The 24,572-nt window shown below is 53.5% G+C and overlaps 10 protein-coding genes across 10 annotated transcripts; 4 read left to right on the plus strand and 6 right to left on the minus strand.

Moving 5' to 3' along the window:
* Window positions 1-299: 299 nt before the first annotated feature.
* Window positions 300-2,413, minus strand: BJX68DRAFT_273024 (putative flavin containing polyamine oxidase; the record flags this gene model as incomplete). The annotated part of the gene is made up of 6 exons (XM_071047342.1): window positions 300-1,327; window positions 1,407-1,749; window positions 1,835-1,882; window positions 1,960-2,097; window positions 2,178-2,208; window positions 2,283-2,413. The coding sequence occupies 6 exons, from the start codon at window positions 2,411-2,413 to the stop codon at window positions 300-302; spliced, it is 1,719 nt and encodes a 572-aa protein (XP_070892575.1).
* Window positions 2,414-3,210: 797 nt separating this feature from the next.
* Window positions 3,211-3,690, minus strand: BJX68DRAFT_273025 (uncharacterized protein; the record flags this gene model as incomplete). Its single annotated transcript, XM_071047343.1, has 3 exons — window positions 3,211-3,368; window positions 3,417-3,448; window positions 3,518-3,690. 3 exons carry the CDS (start codon window positions 3,688-3,690, stop codon window positions 3,211-3,213), a joined length of 363 nt encoding a protein of 120 aa, XP_070892576.1.
* A 289-nt stretch (window positions 3,691-3,979) lies between these two features.
* On the minus strand, window positions 3,980-7,053 carry BJX68DRAFT_249669 (uncharacterized protein). The gene is made up of 4 exons (XM_071042159.1): window positions 6,520-7,053; window positions 5,112-6,459; window positions 4,962-5,040; window positions 3,980-4,892 (listed from the first exon to the last, which is right to left on the minus strand). The coding sequence occupies exons 1-4, from the start codon at window positions 6,852-6,854 to the stop codon at window positions 4,405-4,407; spliced, it is 2,250 nt and encodes a 749-aa protein (XP_070892577.1). The 5' UTR covers window positions 6,855-7,053; the 3' UTR covers window positions 3,980-4,404.
* A 173-nt stretch (window positions 7,054-7,226) lies between these two features.
* On the minus strand, window positions 7,227-9,621 carry BJX68DRAFT_220676 (uncharacterized protein). Its single transcript, XM_071037906.1, has 6 exons — window positions 9,382-9,621; window positions 9,094-9,292; window positions 8,886-9,005; window positions 8,677-8,826; window positions 8,037-8,608; window positions 7,227-7,976 (listed from the first exon to the last, which is right to left on the minus strand). Exons 1-6 carry the CDS (start codon window positions 9,503-9,505, stop codon window positions 7,432-7,434), a joined length of 1,710 nt encoding a protein of 569 aa, XP_070892578.1. The 5' UTR covers window positions 9,506-9,621; the 3' UTR covers window positions 7,227-7,431.
* Window positions 9,622-10,387: 766 nt separating this feature from the next.
* On the plus strand, window positions 10,388-12,323 carry BJX68DRAFT_259549 (GMC family oxidoreductase; the record flags this gene model as incomplete). Its single annotated transcript, XM_071043715.1, has 2 exons — window positions 10,388-10,651; window positions 10,737-12,323. The coding sequence occupies 2 exons, from the start codon at window positions 10,388-10,390 to the stop codon at window positions 12,321-12,323; spliced, it is 1,851 nt and encodes a 616-aa protein (XP_070892579.1).
* An 846-nt stretch (window positions 12,324-13,169) lies between these two features.
* Window positions 13,170-16,403, minus strand: BJX68DRAFT_273029 (Zn(II)2Cys6 transcription factor; the record flags this gene model as incomplete). Its single annotated transcript, XM_071047344.1, has 5 exons — window positions 13,170-13,923; window positions 13,979-14,094; window positions 14,143-14,447; window positions 14,492-14,759; window positions 16,395-16,403. 5 exons carry the CDS (start codon window positions 16,401-16,403, stop codon window positions 13,170-13,172), a joined length of 1,452 nt encoding a protein of 483 aa, XP_070892580.1.
* On the plus strand, window positions 16,056-18,319 carry BJX68DRAFT_220783 (glycoside hydrolase family 28 protein). The gene is made up of 3 exons (XM_071037908.1): window positions 16,056-17,172; window positions 17,238-17,383; window positions 17,466-18,319. Exons 1-3 carry the CDS (start codon window positions 16,543-16,545, stop codon window positions 18,199-18,201), a joined length of 1,512 nt encoding a protein of 503 aa, XP_070892581.1. The 5' UTR covers window positions 16,056-16,542; the 3' UTR covers window positions 18,202-18,319.
* On the minus strand, window positions 18,285-19,590 carry BJX68DRAFT_220753 (putative short-chain dehydrogenase/reductase family protein). Its single transcript, XM_071037907.1, has 4 exons — window positions 19,314-19,590; window positions 18,712-19,251; window positions 18,477-18,660; window positions 18,285-18,424 (listed from the first exon to the last, which is right to left on the minus strand). Exons 1-4 carry the CDS (start codon window positions 19,370-19,372, stop codon window positions 18,368-18,370), a joined length of 840 nt encoding a protein of 279 aa, XP_070892582.1. The 5' UTR covers window positions 19,373-19,590; the 3' UTR covers window positions 18,285-18,367.
* Window positions 19,591-19,634: 44 nt separating this feature from the next.
* Window positions 19,635-22,123, plus strand: BJX68DRAFT_249682 (glutamine synthetase family protein). Its single transcript, XM_071042160.1, has 5 exons — window positions 19,635-20,291; window positions 20,360-20,598; window positions 20,656-20,708; window positions 20,755-21,444; window positions 21,502-22,123. Exons 1-5 carry the CDS (start codon window positions 19,868-19,870, stop codon window positions 21,530-21,532), a joined length of 1,437 nt encoding a protein of 478 aa, XP_070892583.1. The 5' UTR covers window positions 19,635-19,867; the 3' UTR covers window positions 21,533-22,123.
* Window positions 22,124-22,582: 459 nt separating this feature from the next.
* BJX68DRAFT_259554 (malate synthase) lies at window positions 22,583-24,407 on the plus strand (the record flags this gene model as incomplete). Its single annotated transcript, XM_071043716.1, has 5 exons — window positions 22,583-22,943; window positions 22,996-23,420; window positions 23,467-23,667; window positions 23,717-24,070; window positions 24,129-24,407. 5 exons carry the CDS (start codon window positions 22,583-22,585, stop codon window positions 24,405-24,407), a joined length of 1,620 nt encoding a protein of 539 aa, XP_070892584.1.
* Between the last annotated feature and the right edge of the window lie 165 nt (window positions 24,408-24,572).

Consider the following 24,572-nt stretch of genomic DNA (forward strand, 5'->3'; position numbering starts at 1 on the left):
GTGGGGATGAAGTGTGGTGAGGGGTAGAGAATGCAAGGGTGGGCATCGGGTCAGGTGACATCATACTGGACAGTCAACGCAATCAGTATGATCTAGAAACTGATTTGAGGGGATACAGCCAGTGAATATGGCTTGGATGGTGTTTTCTTCATGTATTGGTATATTGACCTGAACTTGGTTTGTGTCTAAATGGACAATACTAGAGTATGGTTGATTGGATATACGCAAATAAATGTCTCGCTTCAGTCCAACAAGGTGATCTTCTCTAGCAATGCACCAACTCTAGAAAACCGAGCACATCATGCCTGTATACTCGTACTATTCACCCCCCACCCATTAACCCCCGAATACGCCGCAAGCGGCGTCGTCCCATGCAACACCCCATAATGCGTCCTCCCACCATCACACAGGGCCCCCTTCTTCGCCTCGCCCTCCCATCTATCCCCCCTGGTGCATTCATCCTGCAGCAACGCCGCAACACTCATCCCCACCTCCCTCCCCTCAAACAACGCCCCGTGCAAGAACCCAAAATACTGCGCGCTCGTCGCCTCCCCCGCGAACCACAGCCGCCCCACATTCGCCCGCAGGTTCTGGTGCATCTCCAGCGTGGTTCCCGCGGGCCAGTTCGAGTAAGACCCGTACGCCCAGGGCTCGGTCGACCAGCGCGGGTACGTGAATGCGACGGGGTCGGGGATTGGCGTGTCCGGGAACATCTGGCGGAGGACAGCCATGATCTCGGCTTGGGTTTCGGAATCGGATTGGCGCTCCACGCGGTACGCGTGCGCCTCGACGACGGTCACGAAGAGGATGTGGCTCCCGGGGAGGAAGCCCTCTTTGGACAGCGATTGGAAGACCGGGTAGTACCCGCGCGTTGTGGGTGAAGCGTACAGGAAGAATTCTGTGTCCGCTGGCCAGAAGGTGTACGGGAACTGCATGAAGATCTTCGTGTATGTCCCCATGGTGAACTTTTCGATCGCCGTGCGCTTCCACTCGGGCAGCTCTGGTTCGAAGCGCACGGCGTTGTTCTGCAGCACGCCGACGGAGAAGGTCGCGATGGCGTATGCGGCGCTGACGCACGAGCCGTCTGCGTTGCGGACCACGACGCCGTGCGCGCTGTGCTCGATCTCCGTCACCTGCGTGTTGAGCCAGAGGCGCGGGTCGCCGGGTCCCAAGAGGAACGTGTCTGCTTCGCCGCGGATAATCGCGCTGTATCCGCGTCGGTCGAGGACGAGGTTATTCTGCGCACCGAACTGGTTGAACGTGAGGTTCTCGGCTGCGACGCCAAAGACGAAGGAGCTTGTTTCCGGGGCCGAGGCGCCTTCCCAGTCTATACTTTGAAAGTTAGTCCTCCTACGAAAAGTAAAAAGCGGTTAGGTAACTAGTATTGGGTAACTACTAGTGCGGACGGGCCCAGATGACCTCGGGGGGGTGAAGGTAAGGTCCCCCAGGGTGATCCGAGTGCCCCGTCCGTCTCGCTGTGTAATGTAATGCCATACCCCAATTCCACCATTCCACCGCCTGCGCGGCCATGTCGTCCCTGCGCGGTCGCCAGCCCGCGAGCGCGAGGCCGCTGCGGGCCGTCATGTCTTGGAGGTTCGAGGTCAGGATGCGGCCGGCGTGGAGGGAGGCTTTTTGGCGAGCGAGGGCGTACTCCGCGAGCGTCGCTGTATAGTCTGCGTATCCAGTTTCATTGTATGTCAGGATCGAGTCGTAGTCTGAGGGTGTGTTTGTGAGGTTGTGCTTCTTGGCCTGCGAAGCAGCATGTTAGACTTGTTCATGTTGATGTTGATGGTGATGGTGGGGGCTGGAGATGATCAAGGACGGGCAAGCGTACCAATGCCCAAACAGGATTCTCGGCCGTTTCTGAGCCGAGACCTTGGATCTGCGGTTTTCGTTAGTATACAAAACCTCTACTACCGAGAACGACTTGTGATAGTTGTATATGTGACTGTGGCGTACCCAGTTCGCACCAAGCTCTATAACATACGGCTCCCCCTTCGGGTCCTGCCCGAACTCTGTATGCGTGACTCGACCGCCGAGCGTATCTCTATATTCTAGAATGAGAAAGTCTGTAATCGACGCATTGGCGAGTGTTTGCTAAGAGAAGAACCATTAGTACGCTCCATACCTAGGTACCACTAGAGAACTTGAGGGTAGAAGCAGTCTAGGGCACGAACCGCAGCAGTGACACCGGCCATCCCCCCGCCGCTGCGCATGACATGGTTAGTTCTACACTTCCTTTCGAAAACAGCATCGTAGAAGATGCTCGGTGGAGAGCGCACAGGATAGCTACGGTGGTCCGCGTACACGTCGGACCCTGCAACCTGGCCTGTGCGACATAGCCGGCGACCAGGCGGACGGATCCAGATGCAGAGAGGAGGAGAGGGAGGAAAGCGAGCGTTGCGAGATGCATGGGGTGCGATAACGATCAAAACAAAACACACCCATCAGGGGCGTGGCCGAAGTGCACAGACGACCTTAATATACCCCTCCCCTTGCAACTGCAGTGCAGTGCACATTTCTTTCATCCCATCGTCTCACTTCGCAGAGGATCATGATAAGGACCGGCGTGTGATCACCACAATGCTTGGCGTGTCCCAAAAAGCAAAATACGCAAGGGGGGTCACTTTGCGTCTTGGGTCGCGCGGCCAATGGGGTGCGTTCCTGGTTTGCGGAAAAGGCAGGTCCAAGGACATGGCGTCACTGGGTTTTCTAAGGGATATTTCATTCGCTGTGGGAATGTCCACGATGCAGAGGGCCGGTAGGGAGCGTGGGATAAGAGTAGCGCAGGGCTACGAATGGGGTGTTCCCGGATGGACATGCCTGAATGCGGTGCGGTGGGAAAAGCAAGTGCATCAGCGATTTGGGGTTTGATAAGGATTATGCTTGAGATAAAGGTCTGTGATATAGTAGTCGTATTGTATATTCAGACTTTCAAAGGTAGAAGAGATGAGTAGGGATTCGGCAGAACCACAAACATCATCCAGACACAGCCATCGCGTCCTCTTGACAACTTGGGGGTAACTCGACAAACCTGCCGAGATGAACAAATGCACAAAACGCCGCAGATGAATCGCCAACCGCAAGAACCTGCCAAATTCGACATCGACGACGAAAAACGAAAATACTCCGAGTCCGAACCCCGACGCCATGCATAACAGTCAAACCCAACTCCAGAATGTTACAATCATTGAATCAATCAACAATCACTCATTGAACCTCATAAGCTTCCAGCGCTTTTTGAAGATCGTCCACGTTATCCTTGTACCCGTACGCATCCATGAGCTGCTGGTTCTTCCGGAGGCGCTCGGCTTCGGCGACTTGAGACGTGTCGTGGGTTTTGGAGATGTAGCTTGTTACGCCGTAGCCTGCGTTGTTAGTTTTGCGAATGAGTCGGTCGGAGAGGACAGAAGTACCGATTGCGATGGTTGCGAGGAGGGGGACGGACCTGGAGTGGCCACATTGTTAGAGAGCGACGAGTGAGGAGAATCAGGGGGCGAGGCGAGAACGTGCGTACCAGCGCCCGAGGCGAACGGGTCGAAGAGGTGCAGCGCCCTTGAAGGGGGTTCGCTGCGAAGAGGGAGCAGATAGTTCAGGATGCATCGATTCGATAGTTATTGTTTCGTTGGAATTTCGTGTGAATTTCGTGTGAATATCGAAACCACGCTCAGATCGAGGGATGCGACGCATTTAAAGGAGATTCACTAATAACCCATGATGGCATGACCGGGATCATCTGATGCCCAATCCAGTTCCAGGTTTCGGCTTTCCCCCTCTTTCTGCTTCTTGCGTCACGGCGCGGCTGTGCACTTCGGCCTGGGGAAAGCTGGGGCAGGACCATGGGTCCGGCCGCCATTGGTCCGTGGGCCAGTCATGTTGCGAGTAGACTGCGAGCCAGCGACGGATTTCGGGCGAGGCAAAAGAATTTCCCGCGGATGCTTGACAGCTTTGGTCGGTCGGATGCGAGAATCGGAGGAAATATGGGAGTGTGGCCTGAGGAATCAGGCGACAATTTTCTCAATGGCTCCACAGTAATTCGTCAGATCATGCAACAGGCGTTGTGTACTCGGCAAGTGATATCATAAGATTGGAAAAGCAATGACATATGACAAGTCTATAGCGGTAGGTAGGCCATGTCGCAAAAAGCCTATGAAAGGGCGAGTTTAGGGAGTGATTTCAGATCTAGATTTTGGATCCTGCTAGATACCTGCACCGACCGGTTATCGGCAGTAATAGCGCTGGGAAGCCAATGTCATATATTGAGTGGATCGGACACTAGTATGACAAAAAGACGGTTGCTTGATTTTGAGACCAGCTCACAATTGTATCCGAGGTTTGGTAACATACGAACATTTTTTTGGACTTCTACTTATATAGTACATTTCCAATCGCAAACAGCCAAGTCTATGGAACCCCCGGTCTTACTGCAGAGGGCCTGATAACTTCAAACCCCCTCTCCTGCGTCTTCCGCGGTTTCCTTCTCCACAGCCATCCCCACGGAGAACTACCCCTATGATCCGAAGGATTCTCATCGACCAGAGGGCTCTCATCGACCCTCCTAGTAGCCGTAGAAGCCTGCCGCCTTCCCCAACTATAATACTGATCCGACTCGCGCTGCGAATAATACTCTGAATTGTTCACAGCGCCTGAACTATCGCTACTCGTATCCAGTGACTGTAGTTCCACTGTATCGAGTCCGGACTCGGTCGAGCTGCTGTCTCGAGGAGCATACCCTGGCCACAGGGGGTTCTCGCTACCGTATGACTTTTGAGACCGAGGGGGCCGGAACGAGGAGCTGGTTCTGGTGTTGGGGGCGTATTCTGAAGAAGCATGGCGGATGGATGATGACTCTCTGGTGTGGGGGCGGGGTGGAGAGTCGGCTAGAGAGTGTGCTGGTTCATGGTTAGCTATGCTCTACCTACAGTGATAGGTTCTGGCTGTGTGTGAGGCTCCAAACTCACCATCCGGATCAAGCGCTGGAAAGCGCCCGAAAGAAACGCGCCTCGTTGATCGGTGCGCGAGCTGCTTGATGCCAAAGACCTTTATACGTGTTAATGACTGTCCACGTCAAGAGAGTTGCAAAAACAAAAGGGAGAGAAATAAAGGCGTACCGGTGGCTTCGTCGTATCTTCTCGCTGTGAAACCTCCTCGACCAGGCCAAGGTGGTACAAGACATAGCGCAGCGGCTCCCAGACACAGTCGACCACGAACCCAACGACAAGGACTAGGGCATGCAGAACCAATATGGAATAAGCGACAATTGCCCTTTTCCGCTCAGAAGCCGCAACCTGGGCAAGGAAGACACAGCTCATGCAGACAGTCGCCAGCCTCGCAAGTGCAAGGAACGTGTACCGCCATGGCGATTTCGCAGTGAACCAATTCCAGACCGCGTGGCCAAGAACAAGCGCCTCGCACCCGATAAGAACGATCATCTGAGCGAGTCCAGATTGTTGTACGCCACCTATCGCAAGGCCGCGCATGAAGGGGACGCCATATAACAGGGCCCAGCAGGTGATGTTGAGAGGTGGTCCTGGGGCGGAGGTATTAAAGAGGAAAGATAGCCGATTTGTCTTGACGAGGTGGCGAATAAGCAAGACGCGAAGAGCAGCCAGTACGGCGACGACGATCATGGCCATGGACGTGTGGCCTGGGTACCAGCGGGCGCTGTGTGCTTGGAAGAGGGAGAAGGAGATGAGCGGGTGCAGGGTGTAGTCGAGGATAAGGCGCGAGATGGTCCAGCCCGTCCGGCGGAGAAGGAAAGGCATTTCCGTCTGGAGGTAGGCCGTGGGTTGCAAAATGCCCGGAGATTGGTGTATCTGGCGCAGGTATCTATATCCGGATGCTCCCAGAATCGCCACGATCATACCAAGACCGACAAGAACCAGGTTGACCAGCGAGTTCGTCCACAGATCGCTCGTCGTCGTGCTCCCGAGATACTGCGCCATTTCTTCGAGTCCGTAAGTCGCGTTCGCGCTATAAATGCCATCCTCAATACCAGGATAGGCAAACTGATGTGTGACAGGCCAGTTGCGGAATATCAGCGAGGACCAAGCCAGATGGCTAACGGCCGCGCGAAAGAAGCCAGGATACGGCAGAGTCAGACAGCCCGTGAGGAAGACGAATTGGATATAGTGCAGGCACGGCCCCAGGCCTGGTAGAGAGGACTCGGCCGGATCTTGCGAATTATTTTCGAGTTCGTACCGGAATGTGCGACTGCGGCGTTTCTGGTATCTTCGAACGGCGCCTGTGGCTATCCCGGACAGGATCATGACTGCCAATGGCACGCCCATGAGGGCTCCCGAGATTGATGGCCCAAAATCTGGGGTGATATGGGCTTGGAGACAAGCGATGTCAGTATCGTTGAGCCGTAATTTGATCTCTGTATCTAGGGTGCGGAAGCGGAACGTCTGGTCCAAAGCAAAGGACGCCTTGTATACCGCATATGTTCGTGCATCATATCTGGACGGTATGTCATAAGCGCAATTCTGCTAGCGTCCGCAGGGTAAGCTATCCACCCACCTCGGATTTTCCTTTGGTGACAGCGTTGGACATGCTCCATCGATCCAGGACGGATTCCCATGCACGACCGAACTTCCTAAGACTCGTGCATCTACCCCAAGTGCAGCGGACGCCCCATGCAATTCGTCGCAATCATCGTGTATGAAATCCCCCGCCATCTGAAGGAAGAGGGTGGTGTTGCCATCTCCAAGGTCCAGGGACCCCCGTAGCGACCGAGGATCGAATTGATATCCACTCAAAACATCGTCATCAAGATCACACGGCCAGTGACGGATATAGGCACCGTGGGCGAATGTCAGCAGTAAAGGCAAGGCCACAGAGGCTTTGAAAAGCATTGATTCGATAGGTTACGGCCAATTGGAAGCAGCTGCAAGTTACCAAACTGCCCACGATTCCCACGCATCTAGGGAAGATCGAGGCTTCATCACTTCTTAAAGGTGTGGCTCTCAAGTTTTGTGGCAGTGTCGGGAATAAGCAAGAGTGGGTCGCGAAAATTGCAAAGTGGGCGCCTCTGAGGCGTATGATTGGTCAGCCTTGTAGCTCTAACCTATACTTAGCACACCAGAAGAACTCGATTTCATTGAACTATCCCCATCAGGCAATTCTAAAGATGGTTGTTGGTGCTGAAGGAATTCAAGGTTCTTGTGGAGATTGTCGAGCGCCCAGTCCTTTGCTCCTTCCCTAAAAGTACTGCCTAGGTAGTACTTGGTTTGGAACCTCATATTGGCCAGGTAAACTTGCTACTGGGTACTGGTAGTGGTTCTCATATTGAGCATGTGCTACCATCTTGACTGACATAACATAATTTCACAGGTAGTCGCAAATATAAAGGAATGAGGGCTACAGCCTTCAAGCGGGAGTCCACCAGTTATGCCGTATCTCAGAAAACAAGTAAGAGCAGACTATCATGTCCTAGAGCATGCTGCTCACAAACTCTGCTCTCCCCTGCTCTTGACGGACCACTTGATCCCCGCCGATTCCTTCCAACCCCGCAACAAACCCTGCCCACTGCTTATCCCCCAGAATCGGCGCCGTACAATACGCCCCGACCTCCTTTTCCAACACCTCAACCACCTCACCCAGTCTTCCCAGCACCCTATCCATCGTCCCGCTCTCGTTCCCAAACACTCCTCGAATATCCAGTCCCATGGTAGCCACATACCACCCCGGCGCCTGGAATAAGACGCCAGCTTCATACAGCGCTAGCATGTCTCCATCAACACCCGCGGCGCGGGCAGCTTCGTACGCCATTCTGTGGCCGATGCTTTCGATTAGATGTTGGGCGTGTGGGAGGATAAGCTTGTTGTACTCCGCATCTCGGTGATTGCTGTTTATAGTGGCGAGGGTTGAGTTGCAGATGTTGAATGCTAGACCGGCTTCGTACTGTGCTAGTAAGCTTGAGGGGTCCGTTGGTTGCGGGAGGGTATATCGGTTCAGGAGGAGTTCGGTTGCGAGGCCTGTCATGGTAGAATTAGCAACAACAATCATCCTAAGAAGAATAGAAAGAAGAGACGCACGAATACAAAGGACAAGCACATCCCCCTCGGCAATCGAAATCCCTCGCGCCTCGAGCTGATTCTCAATGATATGATTATACTCGAAGAGACCCTGCGCTCCGCAGCGCTCACTCAGCGCAAATAGACTGCTCTGTGTCCCCTGTGTCAAAACAGCTTTGAATGTTGTGGCGATACCGTGTCGGATCGAGTAATCGATCGACTTATCCGTGAATATCTTTGTACTCCAGTCTGCATACGCTTCCCAGACCGCAACTTGTGCGAGAGCGAAGAGGATGGGGCGTTGCTGTGTGCGGAAGGAGAGGATTGGCTTTGGCGCTGCACAACCGTCATAAGAGCCGCCAACTCGTCGACGGAGACTGTATTTTGCCGCGATGTAGGCGGCTCGTTTCAGGATGGGGATGAGTGTCGTTGTCAGCGCAAGTGTACCCACGTGGACGCGCTGAATTGTCTCGTGAAAGTCTACGCGGGCATCCTCAATGGTTCCCAGGAGCGCGGTTGATGGAAGCCGGACGTGATTGAAAGTCGTGATGCAGTGGTCAAGAGGCTTTGAGCCGGTCCGGCGGGGGAGGAGTCTATTCGTCTGTTTAGCAAGATGTGAAGTGGGGCAGCGGATCAACGCTCAGTTCAAAGAAAGACATACTTGACAGAAAGCCCCGTATTCATCGTATACCCATCATTAAGCCAAACAAGGAACGGACGAAGACCCTTGTCCTGTTCAGCCACAATCAGCCTTGCAATGACGATTGCAACGCGCGGAAAGCCTGGTTGGGGTGATGTCGGGGGCATGTATCTGGATTTCACCGGCATTAGCACGACCGACTACACGACGTGTACATAAGTGAATCATACTTAGCGGCCCCAGGATGCGGTGTGTGCAGCTCAAATCCCCCGTCAGGTTTCAATGTCGCGGTCATCTCGAGATTCCGCGCATCAAGACCGTGTCCGACTTCTGTGAGGAGGAATTGCGCCCTGCACATTTTCATTAGGTCTCACTCATACTACAACTACACATAACCCCGTAACCCCACTGAAGATCACCAAAGCTGGATCGACTCACGAGACATTAAAGTCAAGAATATCCGCCATAACCCCTTCCAAATCCGGCCTATCAGGCAAAAAGCGTGCCAAGGTCCCAGCGGCAAGGTTATAATGGATCGTCAGCAGCGTAGAAGCCGCCATGTCATAGGGGTTTATGGGGTCTAGGTGGAGGGCCCAGAATTTGGGGGATAGGGACTGGACATCGGTTGTTGTCAGGCCTATACAAAGAAAGTATTCTATTAGCCTATGTCGTGGTTTCTGGGGGATTGGGTAGGTAAGTGGAGAGGGGAAGGGAGTTGATGCGTACTATACGCTCGTCCAATCTCGCGAGCGCGATTATAAGCAAGAGTAATGCGCTCCTTTTGTGGAAGAGCGTCTGCACTCTGCTTGAAGACGTCCAGCTGGAGTAGTGGCTCGGTGAAAGGGGACATGGTGAGTATGCTCTCTCTCGCCAATCGAGTCGTACTGTATTCGATTCAATCCAATGCACATCCCGTCTTCAGGCAAAGAGCTAATCCCTGCTACATATACCCATCCCGTCGGGTCGAATAGTGGAGATGAAGCGCGGTCCAATAATTGGGATAGAAGCCATGCTTAGATGGTCTGACGAGAAGCCAAGCAAGAGACCGTGCCATATCGTTTCGGATCTCAAGTACAACTCGACCTAGAGAGATATTGACTCCAACTTATCGCCGTTTTCATCTACTTGTACCGAAAACATGACCCTGTACCCGACCAGCTGGTTAGGGCCGGCGGCCGCTAGTGGTCGTGCTGACAAGTAGCGCCAGCACAGCGGTATATGGGGTGGAGAACCCTGATGGCCCAGGTAAGCTGAAGTCAGCAATCGCCAGCAGGGTTCAGCGACGCCGTAGTCCATTAACTCGGCTTTCTCCGTGCTGTGCTGTCTCTTCGTTGTCCGAGTCGGGCCTCCTTCGTCCCACAAAGCTTGATGTCGGCGCTAGCCACAATCTGAAAGTTTTGCGGCGCTAGACTCAGATATACCATTAGCAATGTCGAGTTCAGCCGGGGTGTGAAGAAATACCTATAACCACATCCAGTCACGGAATTGTGGCAAAACTAGGAGTTAATGGCTAATGCCGATCTGTAATGCGATACGGCTTAAGGTGGTGCATGTTCTCCGAGCTGAAAACAAGCACCACCGGCCGCTAGTGCATGTACCCTACCAGCGTGTGCAAAGCAGCGCGGTAAAACTTCAACACATATAAACCAAATTCACCCCTGATACACTCCCCTACCCACCGCAAATCCTCTCTTAGTCTTCCCGCTCATCTCCCGCAAGCCAAACGCCCAAGATGGCCGCCACACCCCCAGTCCCCACGATTATCTCCTCCCTGCCGGACTTCCTCCAAGTTCGCGAATACGACTATGTGATTGTCGGCGGCGGCGCCGCGGGTCTCGTCCTCGCCGCACGGCTTTCCAAAGATCCCAATGTAACCGTCGCTGTCCTCGAGGCTGGCGATGCGCGCGTGGGTGATACCAATATCGCGTCGCCCGTCGGAATGGCAGCTGTATTGGATAATCCGGACTATGATTGGTGTTTCCGATCGACGCCGCAGGTATACCCCCGTGCTACCCAGTTCAATCCTTCCGTTGTCTTGCAGAATCGAAGGGGATCTCTTCTGACACGATATGCGTGTTTAGCCAGGTAACAACGGAAAAGTGCACCACATCGCGCGCGGAAAGTGTCTTGGTGGCTCAAGCAGCATCAACTTCCTAGCGTACTGCCGCCCCTCGAGAGCCGACATCGACCGATGGGAAGAGCTCGGCAACAAAGGGTGGAACTGGGATGCTCTCTCACCGTACTATCGGCGAAGCCAGAGGATCGCGCAGGGGAGTTTACCTCTCCAGGGCTCACCGGAGAGCTTCGCACTTGAACAGCAGTTCCACGGTGACGAGACGGGTGTTATCGCGACCTCATTTCCCTCGTGGAGGTTTCCCTTTGAGGATCCGCTGCTGAAGGCGCTGGATGAGGCTGCTGGTGGCCCGGCGAGGCCGGTTGATCCGTGGAGTGGTGATCATCTGGGGTTCTATGGGACGTTGTCGACGATTGATCGGACGGGGGAGAGGCCTGTGCGGTGTGATGCTGCTGCAGGGTATCTCAAGCTCATGGCAGACAGGTCGAATGTCAAGATCCTCACTAACGCCCTTGTGTGTCGGGTCATCCTCAGCGAGGAGGCGGAAGGGAGCTCCGATCCACCTATCGCACGCGGCGTGGTGTTCTCGTACCAGGAGCACATGCACCGTGTACTTGCAAAGAAGGTCATCCTCAGCTGCGGCAGTATCAAGTCTCCTCAACTGTTGGAGCTCTCGGGAATCGGCGACCCGGCTCTGCTCGAGGCCGCTGGTATCGAATGCCGTGTGCCACTGCCTGCTGTCGGACGCAATCTGCAAGAACATCCCATGACGTCTGTGACCTACGAACTCACCCCAGAGACGCACACACTCGACACGCTCTACGCCGACGCGACCCTATTCGGCCAGTACTTGCAACAATACTTTACCGAAGGCGACGGCCCCGTTGGCGGGTGCATGAGCCTAACTGGTTTCCTGCCGTACGCGTTTCTCGTCTCCGAGTCACGACTCGAACAAAGCCTGACCAGCGAAACCAAAAACAAAATTGAATCCGAAGAAATCACCCGCACCCTCTCCCTCCTCCGCGACAAAGCCACTCCCAGCATCCAACTGACCTGTGTCCCCGCCAACTTCTCTCCAGAGACCGGGCACGCCCATCTTAACCAAGTCATGCCCGGCGCCCCCGCCGGCCGAGGCCCCTGCTACACAATCCTCATCGCCAACTCGTACCCGCTCTCCCGCGGAAACATCCACATCACCACCTCGGACCCCTTCGCGGCGCCGGGGATAGACCTTGGTATCCTGCGTCACGAGCTCGACGTCGATGTCCTGGCTGCGGGCGTGCTCTTTGCAGATAAAGTATTCCAGTCTGTGCACGTACGTGACAAGGTTGTTGCGCGGGTAAGTCCGCCTGCGTCGGTAAATTTGGATAGTTGGGAGGCGGTTAGGGGGTATGCGCGGGACCAGACGCTTGTGTTCAATCATTTGTTGGGGACATGTGCTATGGGCGAGGTGGTTGATGACCGGTTGGCGGTTAAGGGGGTACAGGGGTTGAGGGTTGTGGACGCGAGTGTGATTCCAAACCAGATGAGTGGGAACATCATTGCGACGGTTTATGCGTTGGCGGAGAGGGCGGCGGAGTTGATTAGGCAGTGACATGTATAAATGGTTGGAAGAGTGCCTAAGTGATGCAGCTGTTTTTTAGCTATGCTTAAGCGAAGTTATTGAGATCTCAAGCAAGACTCACACCACAAGTAGCTTGTGATACGATCAGAGGATCAATGGACTTGAGCAGATGCCTCTGAAAGTAATTGGATGATATCCAACGATAATAGTCGTACGGATAAGCGTACCTAGCAGAGTAAAGATAGTGGGGACGGTGTAGTCCAGCCACTGGTGGCGGTTGAATGTTTGCAATAGGTGATGCGCGTTCCTCCAAACAGTAACCAGGTTAGACGCGATCTCCCTTGCAGTGCTTCTAGCATCGACCTTGTCCCAATAGAATGAATAGAATCGTCTGCAAGCCTCCTCACTAACTGCAGGCGACTGCACTAGTAGCCAGTAGCAGCAGATGAAAGGCTGTCAAGCCCTCTGATGGATCATTAGTCAGGATGAATAATCACTCATAAGGTATGCTTGGCTGTGTAATATAAGTCAGGTGCGAGGCGTGAATTTGATTGGATCATCCTCTTGACATGGAACAGATGATATGAATTAGGCGGTGCTCGATAAAGAATGTGGTGGTTGAGGCCAATCAGTGAATATGGGCTGGTTGCACGCTTCGAAGACCCCAGTCACCAACTACTAAAAGGGTGTAGTAACACCTTTTCCAGGAAGCTATCGAGCTTCCCAAGATTGCTGAACAATGCTCAATAGACCGGGTAGTATCGCATTAAGCAAAGGAACAAAAGGTGTTCGGCAACCACTTTCGAGAGAGTGAAGACAATCACTCACTCATCAATGCTGGCCTCGGCATAAACGAAAGACTGCGAAGCCAAAAGTTCACTTATTGCGTAACGATATCACATCTCGCCATACATCCTCTGCTGCACGGTCCGAAGCTCTCGAGACGTACAGAAACTGCTCGAGGAGTGGCTCCGTCTCATTCCAGTCGTTCACTCTCAATGCAGCCGAGGCCTCCGCAAGGCTCTCGCAATACCAGCGATAAATCGCCGACCTCTTTCGAGCTCGAGCCGCCAGAGCTCCCGTGTATAAAATCCAAAAGAATAAGTCTGGGGCGACGGTCTGAAAAAGGTTTAGGCGGGTAACAAGCGAGCTCTTAAGGTTCTTCGCAATCGTATCCATGCATGGAAATACGCCAAACTTGCAGTATCGAGTCATGGTCAAGACCAGTATTGACCGTCGGAGTGGTTCCCGGATATCGACTGGGCCAAGATGGTCATACGATAGAGATAGTAGGTACCGTTGCGCCAGCATCCAGGGGTCATTATCGCCATAGTTCACTATCTTTTCATTCTCTAGTCGCAGCTCATCGGTCTCGTAGTGGATGATTAGTCGACAGGCATTTTGTATCGTGTTTCTCAAGGGGCGATCAAGAAGCTTCGACCAGGCGGCATTGGAGAAACGGGTCCCTAGTAGCTTAAATATCCCTCTTGGTATGCTGTCCGACTCGGGATCGTCTATGGGCGAGAAGGAAACGCGAATAACCGGATGCTCCATTGCCACGGCTGCCCATTTTTGCGAGACGGGTAGCCCTGGTGGGGTGCCCCTCGTTATCGCACAAAGTATATCCACACTAGACACTCAATGGTTGGTATATAGCGTAGAGATAATGGGTGTGCAGAGCTTACCCCATCAAGAAGGCGATCGTGGGCAGGTCCAAGGTATCGATACCGCCGATGCTCTGTAGAAAGTCGTTGAGTCCAGCAATATGTGCATCGATGGCCTCGAAATTCGCATTGGCGCCCTGAGCGAGTATTAGAGCAGTTCATCGAGTACTTCGTGAAAGGCACACCTCTATGCAAAGAAGATAAGCGATCATGACCACAATGGAAGTGACCTTGGAAGGCGACGGGGCCACCTCCGCCAAGCTTTCTTGGGTGATGCGTAGAATTTCGTGGCGGTACTCGAGCGATCGACGGATTTCCTGAATAGTAGTATTCTTTCCGCCCTCCTCGTGCAGTAGATGGAAACGGTGGGATGCAGCCATGGAGAGCACGCCGAAATGGATGGCCGGCTGGGTCATGGCCTCCTGCCAGGACCATACACCCAGGATTGCCGGACTGTACGGTAAGCAACATCGGGCAGTATGTAGCACAACTATGGCCAATTAGACAAGTCAGACACAGCGAATTGTCACGTACAGTGCTGAAAATAAACATTAGTGGCGGGGTCCAAGGGCACGGCCATGGAGGAGAACGGATCTAGTGCCCCAGATCCTAGCACAATATCGCTACCTGGTGACACAGCGGCTGCCGGTGCCTGCGAAGACAGGGGCTTGTTTTCTTTCAATGGCTGGAACTTTTTTGGGTTTACGGGGGTTGCTTCGAAAACAATCAGGCCCGTCACTGCCCCAGGGCATTTCTTGCCCAGTCGCACGCACTGAGAGCATTCTGGTGTCTTCTCATCGCACTGTATTGGTTAGTAACATTGCCCAATCAAACTCGAGGGATTCACGCCGCGTCGTATAAATATACTACTGGCCAAGGATATCACTCGGTACCTTGATTCTCCTCTCACGGCATGTTCTACAGCCACGGCTTCTGCCAGATAACCGAGCCATGGAACGGGCTTGCAGATGAAGATCGGAACCAGCGATCGCTTGAGCCAAGCCGAGGGTATCTTTCGCGGTGGGGATGGGTGTCGGCCTTGCTGAATTCTTCGGGGTTGAGGGGCTAGCAGGGACGGTCTGCAACTTACACTTTGTCAGATCAGTCCGTGCCGCAAAACTTGCTCAACATGGTTAGCCATGTTTCCACGTGATGGGCGCGTTGTTGTTGGAGGAATTGGTTGGAATCATTGGCCGCGCCAGCTAAGCTCGTCGATTCCTGGTCTCGCCAACACAAATGACAGTCGAAGTCGGAAGGGCGAATTGCCCCACCCAGCACGATCCAGATGCCCCACAAAGTTGTCATAGATGATAGAGCTCGGTACTCGTTAAAAGGCTTGGGCATCTATCCATAATGGAAGAAAACCGAAGCGACTGATGGTTTTTTGTTGTCTGAGAAAGCTCGCGGACAGCGAAACTTGAATGCAGGACGCTAAACCGCTTCTGGTACTGACAGAGTAGGTATCCGATGAACATTTCTAGATGCGCGTTTCTAAAGAACCAGGAGAGAAGACAATACAAGTAGAGAAAGAAAGAATGCTAAGATTTATCAAGATAAAGCCTTGTGAAGAAGCAGGACTGGTGGTAGAAGTTTGCTCCTCCCTTATATCCGACATATTATATGGAATATATAGTCTGCTTTGACCATCATTAACTTCAGCAATGCGAGCATTAGCTACCTACGATTTTCGCCCTTACAGTCTAGAGGAGCTTCTACTAAGTGTTGATCGCTCTTCGCAAAGGGCATATCTTCATACTATGGTAAATAAATGGTTGGTTTCAACGGCATGACTGACAGATATGATTGCAACCTTAGAATCCAGGCGTCTCTACGACATGTCCTCCAGTCCAGATCTTTACCATGCAAAATAGCACGTCGCTTCAAAGAAGATCATCAAGTCCTGGTCCAATTGCTCCGAGACCCCTCTTTTTTTTTCTTTTTCTTTTTTTTTTGTTGAGAGAGAGAGAGAATATACTATATTGACAGTGCCCACTCCACTTTGCTAAGTCTCAGGTAAATGAACCCACCCTCGTTTCAGTCTCCGTCTCGTGGCCCCTGCACTATATTCCCATCTTTCAACAACTACTTTCAATCGACCTGTAAATGACGCTGTGTGACTTGAGCGTATACGGCTCAAGACTTTTATTTCTACTCCGGTCAAAGATCGAGTCTCGTAAAAGATGTTCAGCCTGATTGCGCTCCTTGCCCTGTGGCTCTGAATATAGGAGGCTGACGGTTTCAGATGCCCCGTTCAACGTCCTTAATCAATCAATCTCATACGGAGGGATGAACTCCCAGATTGGCATCTCGGCTACGATGCTTGACTCCCTCATTCCACCAATAACAATGCACTATACATGTCAAGCATGACAAGCATTCGGCATAATGAGCCGATCCATCCTTTCTCCATCGCTGCGTCTGCTCTATGAGTACGTACTCCCGCCATGACTCGCTATCCCAGCAGCTGGAGTATAAAACCCACTCAGACCTCATGATTTCTCTTTTTTTCTTCGTTCCAGAGGCTTGGTCTTGCATTCATTCTTTTCTCTCTATCTTTCTGAATTATCCTTCCATTCTTTACCAAAATGAAGCGCTGCGCGCTCCTCCTTCCATTCGTTTCCCTTGCCCTTGGGTGCAACAATCCCAATGACTCTGCACACTCCTGTGCCTCGATCTACTCCGTCTCGTCCGTCGCAGCGGCCAGTTTCTGCGCTACTTTTACTGCAAGCACTGTGACTGAGACTACGGGCGTGCCGGACGCGCTCCTTTCCAACTGCGACTACAAGGTCAAACATCTCTCCAGCGCATGTAGCTGTCTTGAGACTGCTCCGGCTACTGCCACTACCACTGCAACTGCTGTCGTAACAAGCAGCATTGCCCCCTCAACTACCGCAGAGCTGTCTACTGCCCCCGCATCCACCATCTCTTCTGCTACCTATATTGCAAGCTCAACCTTCAAGACCACCATAAAGAGCACGACAACCATCGCGCCCTCGACCACCGAGGCGCCAACCACCGAGGCCGCAACCAAAACCGCTTCATCTGCCCTCGTCAACGGCGGGACGACCTGCACAGTCACCGAGTACGCCTCCATCTCGTCTGCCGTCGAATCATGCACCAATATTCTCCTCTCGGACATCTACGCACCTCCGTCTAGCACCATCGACCTGCAGAATCTGCAGACTGGGGCAGCGGTTATCTTTGCTGGGACTACGGTAAGTCCCGCTCATTCCAAACCCCCTCAGGTGTATTTGAATACCGTGGCTAACAGCACTACTAGACCTTCGGCGACACCCCGGACAGCGACTTCGACCCCATCGTCATCTCCGGCACGGGGGTTACTATCACGGGGACGGATGATCATGTCATTGACGGCAATGGGCAGGCCTACTGGGATGGTCAGGGGTCTAATGGCGGTTCGGACAAGTAACTATCCCCCTTTCTCCTTCCCTCTCACCCTCACCTCACCCGCCTCCTTATCACGCCAAACGTACTAACAAACCAAAAGACCAAACCACTTCATCGTCGCAAAGCACCTCTACAGCTCAACCATAACCTCCCTAAACATAATAAACTACCCAGTCCACTGCTTCAGCATCGAAAACACCGAGGACCTGGTTCTGTCCCACATAACACTGAACAACACAGCCGGCGACGTCCCCAACGCCGCGAGTGACGGCGATCCCGCAGCCCACAACACCGACGGCTTCGACATCAAGTCGTCTACAAACCTCACCCTCACCGACTCGTCCGTGTACAACCAAGACGACTGCGTGGCCGTAACCTCGGGGACATCGATTACAGTCTCGAACATGTTCTGCTCGGGCGGACATGGATTGAGTATCGGGTCGATCGGCGGGAAGAGCGATAATGATGTTTCGGGCGTGACGTTCGCAAACTCGACGGTGGTCGATTCGCAGAATGGGTGTCGGATTAAGACGAATGAGGGGGAGACGGGGTCTGTAAAGGATATTCGGTATGAGGGGATTGTGCTCGAGGGCATTAGTAAGTATGGGATTGTGGTGCAGCAGGATTATTTGAATGGGGGCCCGACGGGGGAGCCGAGTAATGGGGTTGAGATCTCGGGTGTGAGCTTTGTGGGTGTTACGGGGACGATGAGTGGTGGGAAGGATTATTATATTCTGTGTGGGGATGGAAGCTGTGAAGATTTTGAGTTTGAGGAGGTTGATATCACTGGGGGGAGTGGGGATAGTTGTAACTATCCGGACTCGGGATGTCCTTGAGGGGTTCTTTGGCTCTTGGAGAGTTATGGTTTTGATGTGGTAGAAAATTGGTTAGGAGGACATTGAGCGATATTAGGTGTTGGCTTGTATGTAGTGAAGTTGAAGTACCATTCTAGTGGTGCACCTGCCCGTCTACCGTCTAAGAATATATACTGAATAGAGTCGATCAACTGCCCTGGTTCTGGGGAGCAGCAGGCGCCGGACCTTCGGGTGTCACGTAGGCCTGTCATGATTAGCTACTTATGTCCGTGCTCGTCAAAGTAGAAGTAGCGTACCTTGGTCATACCACCATCAACAACAAAGTCCGAGCCGTTAACGAAGCTGCTCTCATCACTAGCTAGGAAAACGACCGCATGCGCCTGCTCAATAGCCTCGCCAAAACGTCCGGTAGGGAAATGCACCTCGCGCCGGTGGCGCTTGGCCTGGTCGTCGCCGAGCCAGTCTTGCAGGAGAGGGGTGCTATACTCGTTAGCTAATTTCAAGATTTGGAACGGAATGGACGTGGCATACTTCAACGGCGCAGGACACAACGCATTGAACCTGAATCCCTCGCGCGCATGCACAATCGCCAATTCCCTCGTCAACGCCAAAACAGCTCCCTTGCTAGCGGTGTATGCCAACTGCGGCGTTGCACTACCGACAAGCGCAACCACACTGGCCGTGTTGATGATACTGCCGCGACTCTTCTTGTGCCGTCTCAACGACAGCACAGCATGCTTGCACCCGAACCATACACCCTTTACGTTGATGTTGTGCGTCAAGTCCCAGATCTTCTCGGGAGTGTCGACGGCGTCCGCGTCGTCGGCATGCATAATACCGGCGTTGTTGAAGATGACGTCCGTACCACCCCAGCTATCCTGTGACTCGATCATGGCCTGCACATCGGACTCCTTGGAGACGTCGCACTTGATTGTCTCGACGCGGGGGGCGCTAGGGACGAGCTCCTTCACCTTGGCGAGGGCTTTCTCGAGAGCTGGGACGGAGATATCGGCCATGAGGACGTTGGCGCCTTCGCGGGCAAAGAGGATACTAGTTTCAAGGCCAATGCCGCTGTTCCTGTCAGTCTAGGTCTTATCTCGGAGTTTGGGTGTGCGTGTGGGTAGTTGACTCACCCAGCGGCGCCGGTGATGATGGCATTCTTGCCTTGGAGACGGCCTCGGGGGGTTGCCATTGCTGCGGAGAGATTTGCAATGCTGTTGAGAGTATATATTAAGAGTTTGCGAGTTGTTGAAACAGAAGGCGAGGAATTGTCGAGGAAGGAAGGAGGAAAGTTGGAGCTCGAGTTGAGACTGGGATGATGTGGCTGCGGGGCACGCGGACTCTACTTATCTAAGGTGGAGATAAGCTCCAACTCGCCCACAACGCCGCGCGATGGTCTGGTGACTCTTGTTCCATTCCACATCTCTTGCGCTGATCCTCGTGTCTGTTAGTAATGTCAATTCCCATTATCCTGATAGCAAGTGCTTACCAGTCTGACAGGTTCCTTGACCTCCTTCGCTCGAGTTTCGGTCGTTCGTTCTAATCCAGCCTGCCCTCCGACTCCGCTGATAAGCCACCTTGGCCGCACCCCTCGCCGAGCTGCCTTCCTCCAAACACGTCACATCACCAGTAATCACGGCACATACCGTCGCTCTCTACATCTCTACCACATATCAAAACATCCACCATGTCCGAACCGGAACTCACTCTCTCAAACGTCTCCGAGATCCTCAAAAATGACACACGGGTAAAGCTCGCTGGTGTCGACGCGGATGGCATGCTCCGCGGCAAACTCGTCTCGAAGAAGAAGTTCCTCTCCGTCGTCGAAGACGGCTTCGGCTTCTGCTCCGTCATTTTTGGCTGGGACATGCACGACCGCACATACTTTCGCGAGCTGGGGATCAGCAACAAGGAAAACGGGTACCGGGATATCCTTGCGAAGCCCGATCTCACGAGTTTCAGGCGGATTCCTTGGGAGGATAATGTGCCTTTTTTCCTGGTGAGCTTTTATGATCCGGATACAAAGGAGCCGCTCTTTGCGTGTCCGCGCGGGTTGTTGAGGGAGGCGCTGAAGGGGCCGGAGAAGGAGGGGTTCAGGGCTATGGCGGGAGGTGAGTGGTGCTTCATTGATTTGCGGAATTGGTTGTCGCGATGGGATAGACTGACTCAGTTGGTGTAGCGGAGTATGAGTTTTATCAGTTTGCTACGCCGAATCGCAATGCGTCGTCTACAGCTGCGTTTTTGAAGGAGAATCCGGTCGAGGCGCTGCCGTCGCTCACAGAGGGGATGTTTGGGTACAGCTTGACGCGTCCGATCCACAACCAGGAGTACTATTACGGCGTCTTCGATGCGTGTGAGCAGTTCAACTGCGAGATTGAGGGGTGGCACACCGAGAGCGGACCGGGTGTTTATGAGGCTGTGAGTGACTACAGTCGAAGGAGCTGTCGTGCCATCAATGCTGACTGACCGAATCAGGCATTACAATTCGGCGAGGCCAAGGGAATGGCTGACAGGGCGAATCTTTTCAAGTGAGTCCTCTGGTTGGCTTTGCGCTAGCTTGCTCATGGTGTCTAGATACGTCGTCAAGTCTATCGGCACGAAACACGGCATCACACCTAGTTTTATGGCCAAGCCGCGCGAAGGCTTACCGGGTAATAGCGGCCATATGCACATCTCACTTGTGAACAGCGACGGCACGAATGCGTTTTACCGCTCCGAACCAGACCCCAACCCTCCATATCCCGACGTGGCTCACCTGTCCGACCTTGGCCGATACTTCCTCGCGGGTATTTTGACAGGTCTCCCGGATATTATGCCGATGTTTGCGCCAACAGTCAACTCCTACAAGCGCTTAGTGGAAAACTTCTGGGCGCCAGTTACAGTATCCTGGGGTTTGGAGCATCGGGCCGCATCTATCCGCCTCATTACGCCGCCTACTGCCAGCGCAAAGGCTACCCGGCTTGAGGTCCGAGTCCCAGGTGCAGACTCTAACCCCCACTTTGTGCTGGCCGCGATCATCGCATTGGGCTGGCGGGGTGTGGAGAAGAAGCTCGAGATCCCGGTTCCCCCGCTCTCAAAGGGTGAGGATATGGGCGGTTCGGGCGATGAGGGAGTCCGACTGGCAAAGAACCTGGGGGCTGCAGTCGCCACATTTACACGCAAAGACAGTGTCGCACGGGAGGTCTTCGGTGATGCGTTCGTAGATCACTTTGGGGGTACTCGAGAGCACGAACTGCGCTTGTGGGAGGAAGCCGTCACCGACTGGTAAGTCATCGAGATCTTTTGTGAGCCGCATCCTGGGTTTTTGCTGACTTGTCATAGGGAGGTGAGGCGGTATATTGAAACGGTCTAGACGACCGGTAACATATTTGATCGACCTTGGGAGACTATCGGTTGACCCGTTGAATCCCGATCTTGTGTCAGAACTCGGGAGCGACCCGGAAGCTAGAGTTCTGATAGTGATATCACATGCTTGCTGTGTTTATGATGGCTTTCGTATACCTGAGCTTTCACATGCGATGGCGCTGCTATTGGGCGATTGTGACGTTGATTGTATAGAGTATACCACCTATCGATCGTATTTTGACGGTTATCTGTGAATCCAACTCGAACATAAATTCCGAAGACTTCAGAGGATCGTATAGAGATCAAAATCGTGCGGAAAATGCCGGCTTGAGGAGTAGGGCGCGGATACTGACCATTCGTCCGTGAGGTGAGCAACCGCGGCTGTTGGAGCTGGAGCTTCGGGCGTGCGGGGAGATCTTCCACTCTTCCACTGCCACTTCCACCTGCCCATCCTCGGCACTTGCTCGTAGCTGTCGAGCTCCCGTATAGCTCAGCTTTGAGCTCTCCGACTGCGATTTCGCGACGGCTCAATCGCGCGTAAACAGCTCCCACTAATACTTATAACACAAAGAATCAACAATCGGGCGAGAGCTTATCGGGCGACGGCGTCTGCCGTGTGTATTTATTGTAGGCCGACAGGCAGCCTCCGCAATCGGCCGAGTTGCTGGGCGCTGGCACGTGACTTGTCCGTGGAAAAGTCCCGTGATCGGTCTCTCAAACGGGCGCGATCCGTTCATCCTGACGCTCGACGCCTCCTGGACAGCTTCGTGAATGGCCCAATTCCTATCGGCCCTGCTCCATCGCTTCCTGACTTCTCCGTCCTCCATGGATCCAGTGCAAGCGCCTCCCAATCAGCGTCCGATGATGGACCGCGGTTGTTCGTCGCTCTCTGACGTCGACTGCAGCGAGCTCCTGCCGAAATGACTGTTATCGATCGGGCTCTCCATACTTATAAGAAGTCTGGTCTAGGCTTTCCCCCGGATCCTGGTTTGCTTTCTTTTTCTCGAACCTCTGACCTGAACTTATCTGAATTCTTGCTCTCAGAAGATAAGTAACCATGTCTCAAATCGATGCACAGCTCAAGGACGTTGCCATCCTCGGCAACGTGAGCAACGAAGCTCGCAAGATCCTCACAAAGGAAGCTTGCGCTTTCCTCGCCATCCTACATCGCACATTCAACCCTACCCGCAAAGCTCTGCTGCAGCGCCGCATTGACCGCCAGGCCGAGATTGACAAGGGCCATCTCCCCGACTTCCTCCCAGAGACCAAGCACATCCGTGATGACCCCTCATGGAAGGGTGCTCCCCCAGCGCCTGGTCTGGTCGACCGCCGCGTCGAGATTACTGGTCCTACTGATCGGAAGATGGTTGTCAATGCTTTGAACTCGGATGTGTGGACCTACATGGCTGATTTCGAGGGTACGCTGTTTTCATAGTGCCAATTGACTTTGCGCATACTAACAGCTTCAAGACTCTAGCGCCCCAACCTGGGAGAACATGATTAATGGCCAGATCAACTTGTACGATGCTATCCGTCGCCAGGTCGACTTCAAGCAGGGCAACAAGGAGTACAAGCTCCGCACAGACCGTGTGCTCCCGACCCTGATTGCTCGCGCTCGTGGCTGGCACCTCGAGGAGAAGCACTTCACCGTTAACGGCGAGCCCATCTCCGGCAGTCTGTTCGACTTTGGTCTGTACTTCTTCCACAACGCCAAGGAGTTGGTGGCCCGCGGGTTCGGCCCTTACTTCTACCTTCCCAAGATGGAGTCCCACCTTGAGGCAAGACTCTGGAACGACGCCTTCAACCTTGCTCAGGACTACGTTGGCCTGCCCCGCGGCACCATCCGTGGTACCGTGCTGATTGAGACCATCACCGCCGCTTTCGAGATGGAAGAGGTACGCTCGTTCCTATCCTTCTTCATGAACCCAACTGACTGTGTAGATCATCTACGAACTCCGCGACCACAGCTCCGGTCTCAACTGCGGCCGTTGGGATTACATCTTCTCCTTCATCAAGAAGTTCCGCCAGCACCCCAACTTCGTCCTCCCCGACCGCTCCGACGTCACCATGACCGTTCCCTTCATGGACGCCTACGTCAAGCTCTTGATTAAGACCTGCCACAAGCGTGGTGTCCACGCCATGGTACGCCCCATCTCCTTCCGTAAAATGATATGAAACTAACGTCCACAAGGGTGGAATGGCCGCCCAGATTCCCATTAAAGACAACGCCGAGGCCAACGAGAAGGCCATGGAGAACGTTCGCGCCGACAAGCTCCGCGAGGTCCGTGCAGGCCACGACGGTACATGGGTGGCCCACCCCACCCTCGCAGCCATCGCGTCCGACATCTTCAACAAGTACATGCCCACCCCTAACCAGATGCACATCCGCCGCGAGGATGTCCACATTACTGCAAACGACCTCCTTAACACCAACGTCCCCGGCAAGATCACCGAGGACGGCATCCGCAAGAACCTGAACATTGGTCTTTCCTACATGGAGGGCTGGCTCCGTGGTGTTGGCTGCATTCCCATCAACTACCTCATGGTACACTTCCTCGCCTATGACACCAGATATTGAACGCAGCATACTGACAAGTATACAGGAGGACGCCGCCACCGCCGAAGTCTCCCGCAGCCAGCTCTGGCAATGGGTCCGCCACGGCGTGACCACATCCGAGGGCAAGAAGGTCGACAAGGCCTACGCTCTCCGCCTCCTCCAGGAGCAGGCCGACGCCCTAGCCTCCAAAGGCCCCAAGGGCAACAAGTTCCAGCTCGCAGCCCGCTACTTTGCTGGCCAGGTGACTGGAGAAGACTACGCCGATTTCCTGACGAGTCTGCTGTACAATGAGATTTCGACTCCGGGGGCTGCGTCGAAACTCTAAATAATGACTTTTCTTCTTTTTCCCTTTTTCTTTTCTTTGAATTGTGTATGTTAGATTATGATCGCTTATGATTCCAATCCTGTTGTATTGCTTTTCTTTTATGGTGAAATGAAATTCGAGCCAAACAACTGAGCTTTTTCTGTTCTTCTCAAAATTGTCTATTCC

The sequence above is a fragment of the Aspergillus pseudodeflectus genome, assembly GCF_044049435.1.
Source record: "Aspergillus pseudodeflectus strain CBS 756.74 chromosome Unknown BJX68scaffold_96, whole genome shotgun sequence".
Classification (NCBI taxonomy): domain Eukaryota; kingdom Fungi; phylum Ascomycota; class Eurotiomycetes; order Eurotiales; family Aspergillaceae; genus Aspergillus; species Aspergillus pseudodeflectus.

What these genes read in the sequence shown, in the direction of transcription:
- BJX68DRAFT_249669 (XM_071042159.1), bottom strand. Translation starts at nt 6,854, where the DNA reads ATGCTTTTCAAAGCCTCTGTGGCCTTGCCTTTACTGCTGACATTCGCC. An exon ending in TCACCAAAGGAAAATCCGAG is followed by an intron (nt 6,460 to 6,519) that starts GTGGGTGGATAG and finishes CATACCGTCCAG; the next exon opens with ATATGATGCACGAACATATG. An exon ending in AAGATACGACGAAGCCACCG is followed by an intron (nt 5,041 to 5,111) that starts GTACGCCTTTAT and finishes ACACGTATAAAG; the next exon opens with GTCTTTGGCATCAAGCAGCT.
- BJX68DRAFT_220676 (XM_071037906.1), bottom strand. Translation starts at nt 9,505, where the DNA reads ATGTCCCCTTTCACCGAGCCACTACTCCAGCTGGACGTCTTCAAGCAG. An exon ending in ATTCTTGACTTTAATGTCTC is followed by an intron (nt 9,006 to 9,093) that starts GTGAGTCGATCC and finishes GAAAATGTGCAG; the next exon opens with GGCGCAATTCCTCCTCACAG. An exon ending in TGTGCTTGTCCTTTGTATTC is followed by an intron (nt 7,977 to 8,036) that starts GTGCGTCTCTTC and finishes CTACCATGACAG; the next exon opens with GCCTCGCAACCGAACTCCTC.
- BJX68DRAFT_220783 (XM_071037908.1), top strand. Translation starts at nt 16,543, where the DNA reads ATGAAGCGCTGCGCGCTCCTCCTTCCATTCGTTTCCCTTGCCCTTGGG. An exon ending in TTATCTTTGCTGGGACTACG is followed by an intron (nt 17,173 to 17,237) that starts GTAAGTCCCGCT and finishes CAGCACTACTAG; the next exon opens with ACCTTCGGCGACACCCCGGA. An exon ending in TCTAATGGCGGTTCGGACAA is followed by an intron (nt 17,384 to 17,465) that starts GTAACTATCCCC and finishes ACAAACCAAAAG; the next exon opens with ACCAAACCACTTCATCGTCG.
- BJX68DRAFT_220753 (XM_071037907.1), bottom strand. Translation starts at nt 19,372, where the DNA reads ATGGCAACCCCCCGAGGCCGTCTCCAAGGCAAGAATGCCATCATCACC. An exon ending in ATCATCACCGGCGCCGCTGG is followed by an intron (nt 19,252 to 19,313) that starts GTGAGTCAACTA and finishes TGACAGGAACAG; the next exon opens with CGGCATTGGCCTTGAAACTA. An exon ending in TTGATGGTGGTATGACCAAG is followed by an intron (nt 18,425 to 18,476) that starts GTACGCTACTTC and finishes TAATCATGACAG; the next exon opens with GCCTACGTGACACCCGAAGG.
- BJX68DRAFT_249682 (XM_071042160.1), top strand. Translation starts at nt 19,868, where the DNA reads ATGTCCGAACCGGAACTCACTCTCTCAAACGTCTCCGAGATCCTCAAA. An exon ending in GACCGGGTGTTTATGAGGCT is followed by an intron (nt 20,599 to 20,655) that starts GTGAGTGACTAC and finishes TGACCGAATCAG; the next exon opens with GCATTACAATTCGGCGAGGC. An exon ending in GAGGAAGCCGTCACCGACTG is followed by an intron (nt 21,445 to 21,501) that starts GTAAGTCATCGA and finishes GACTTGTCATAG; the next exon opens with GGAGGTGAGGCGGTATATTG.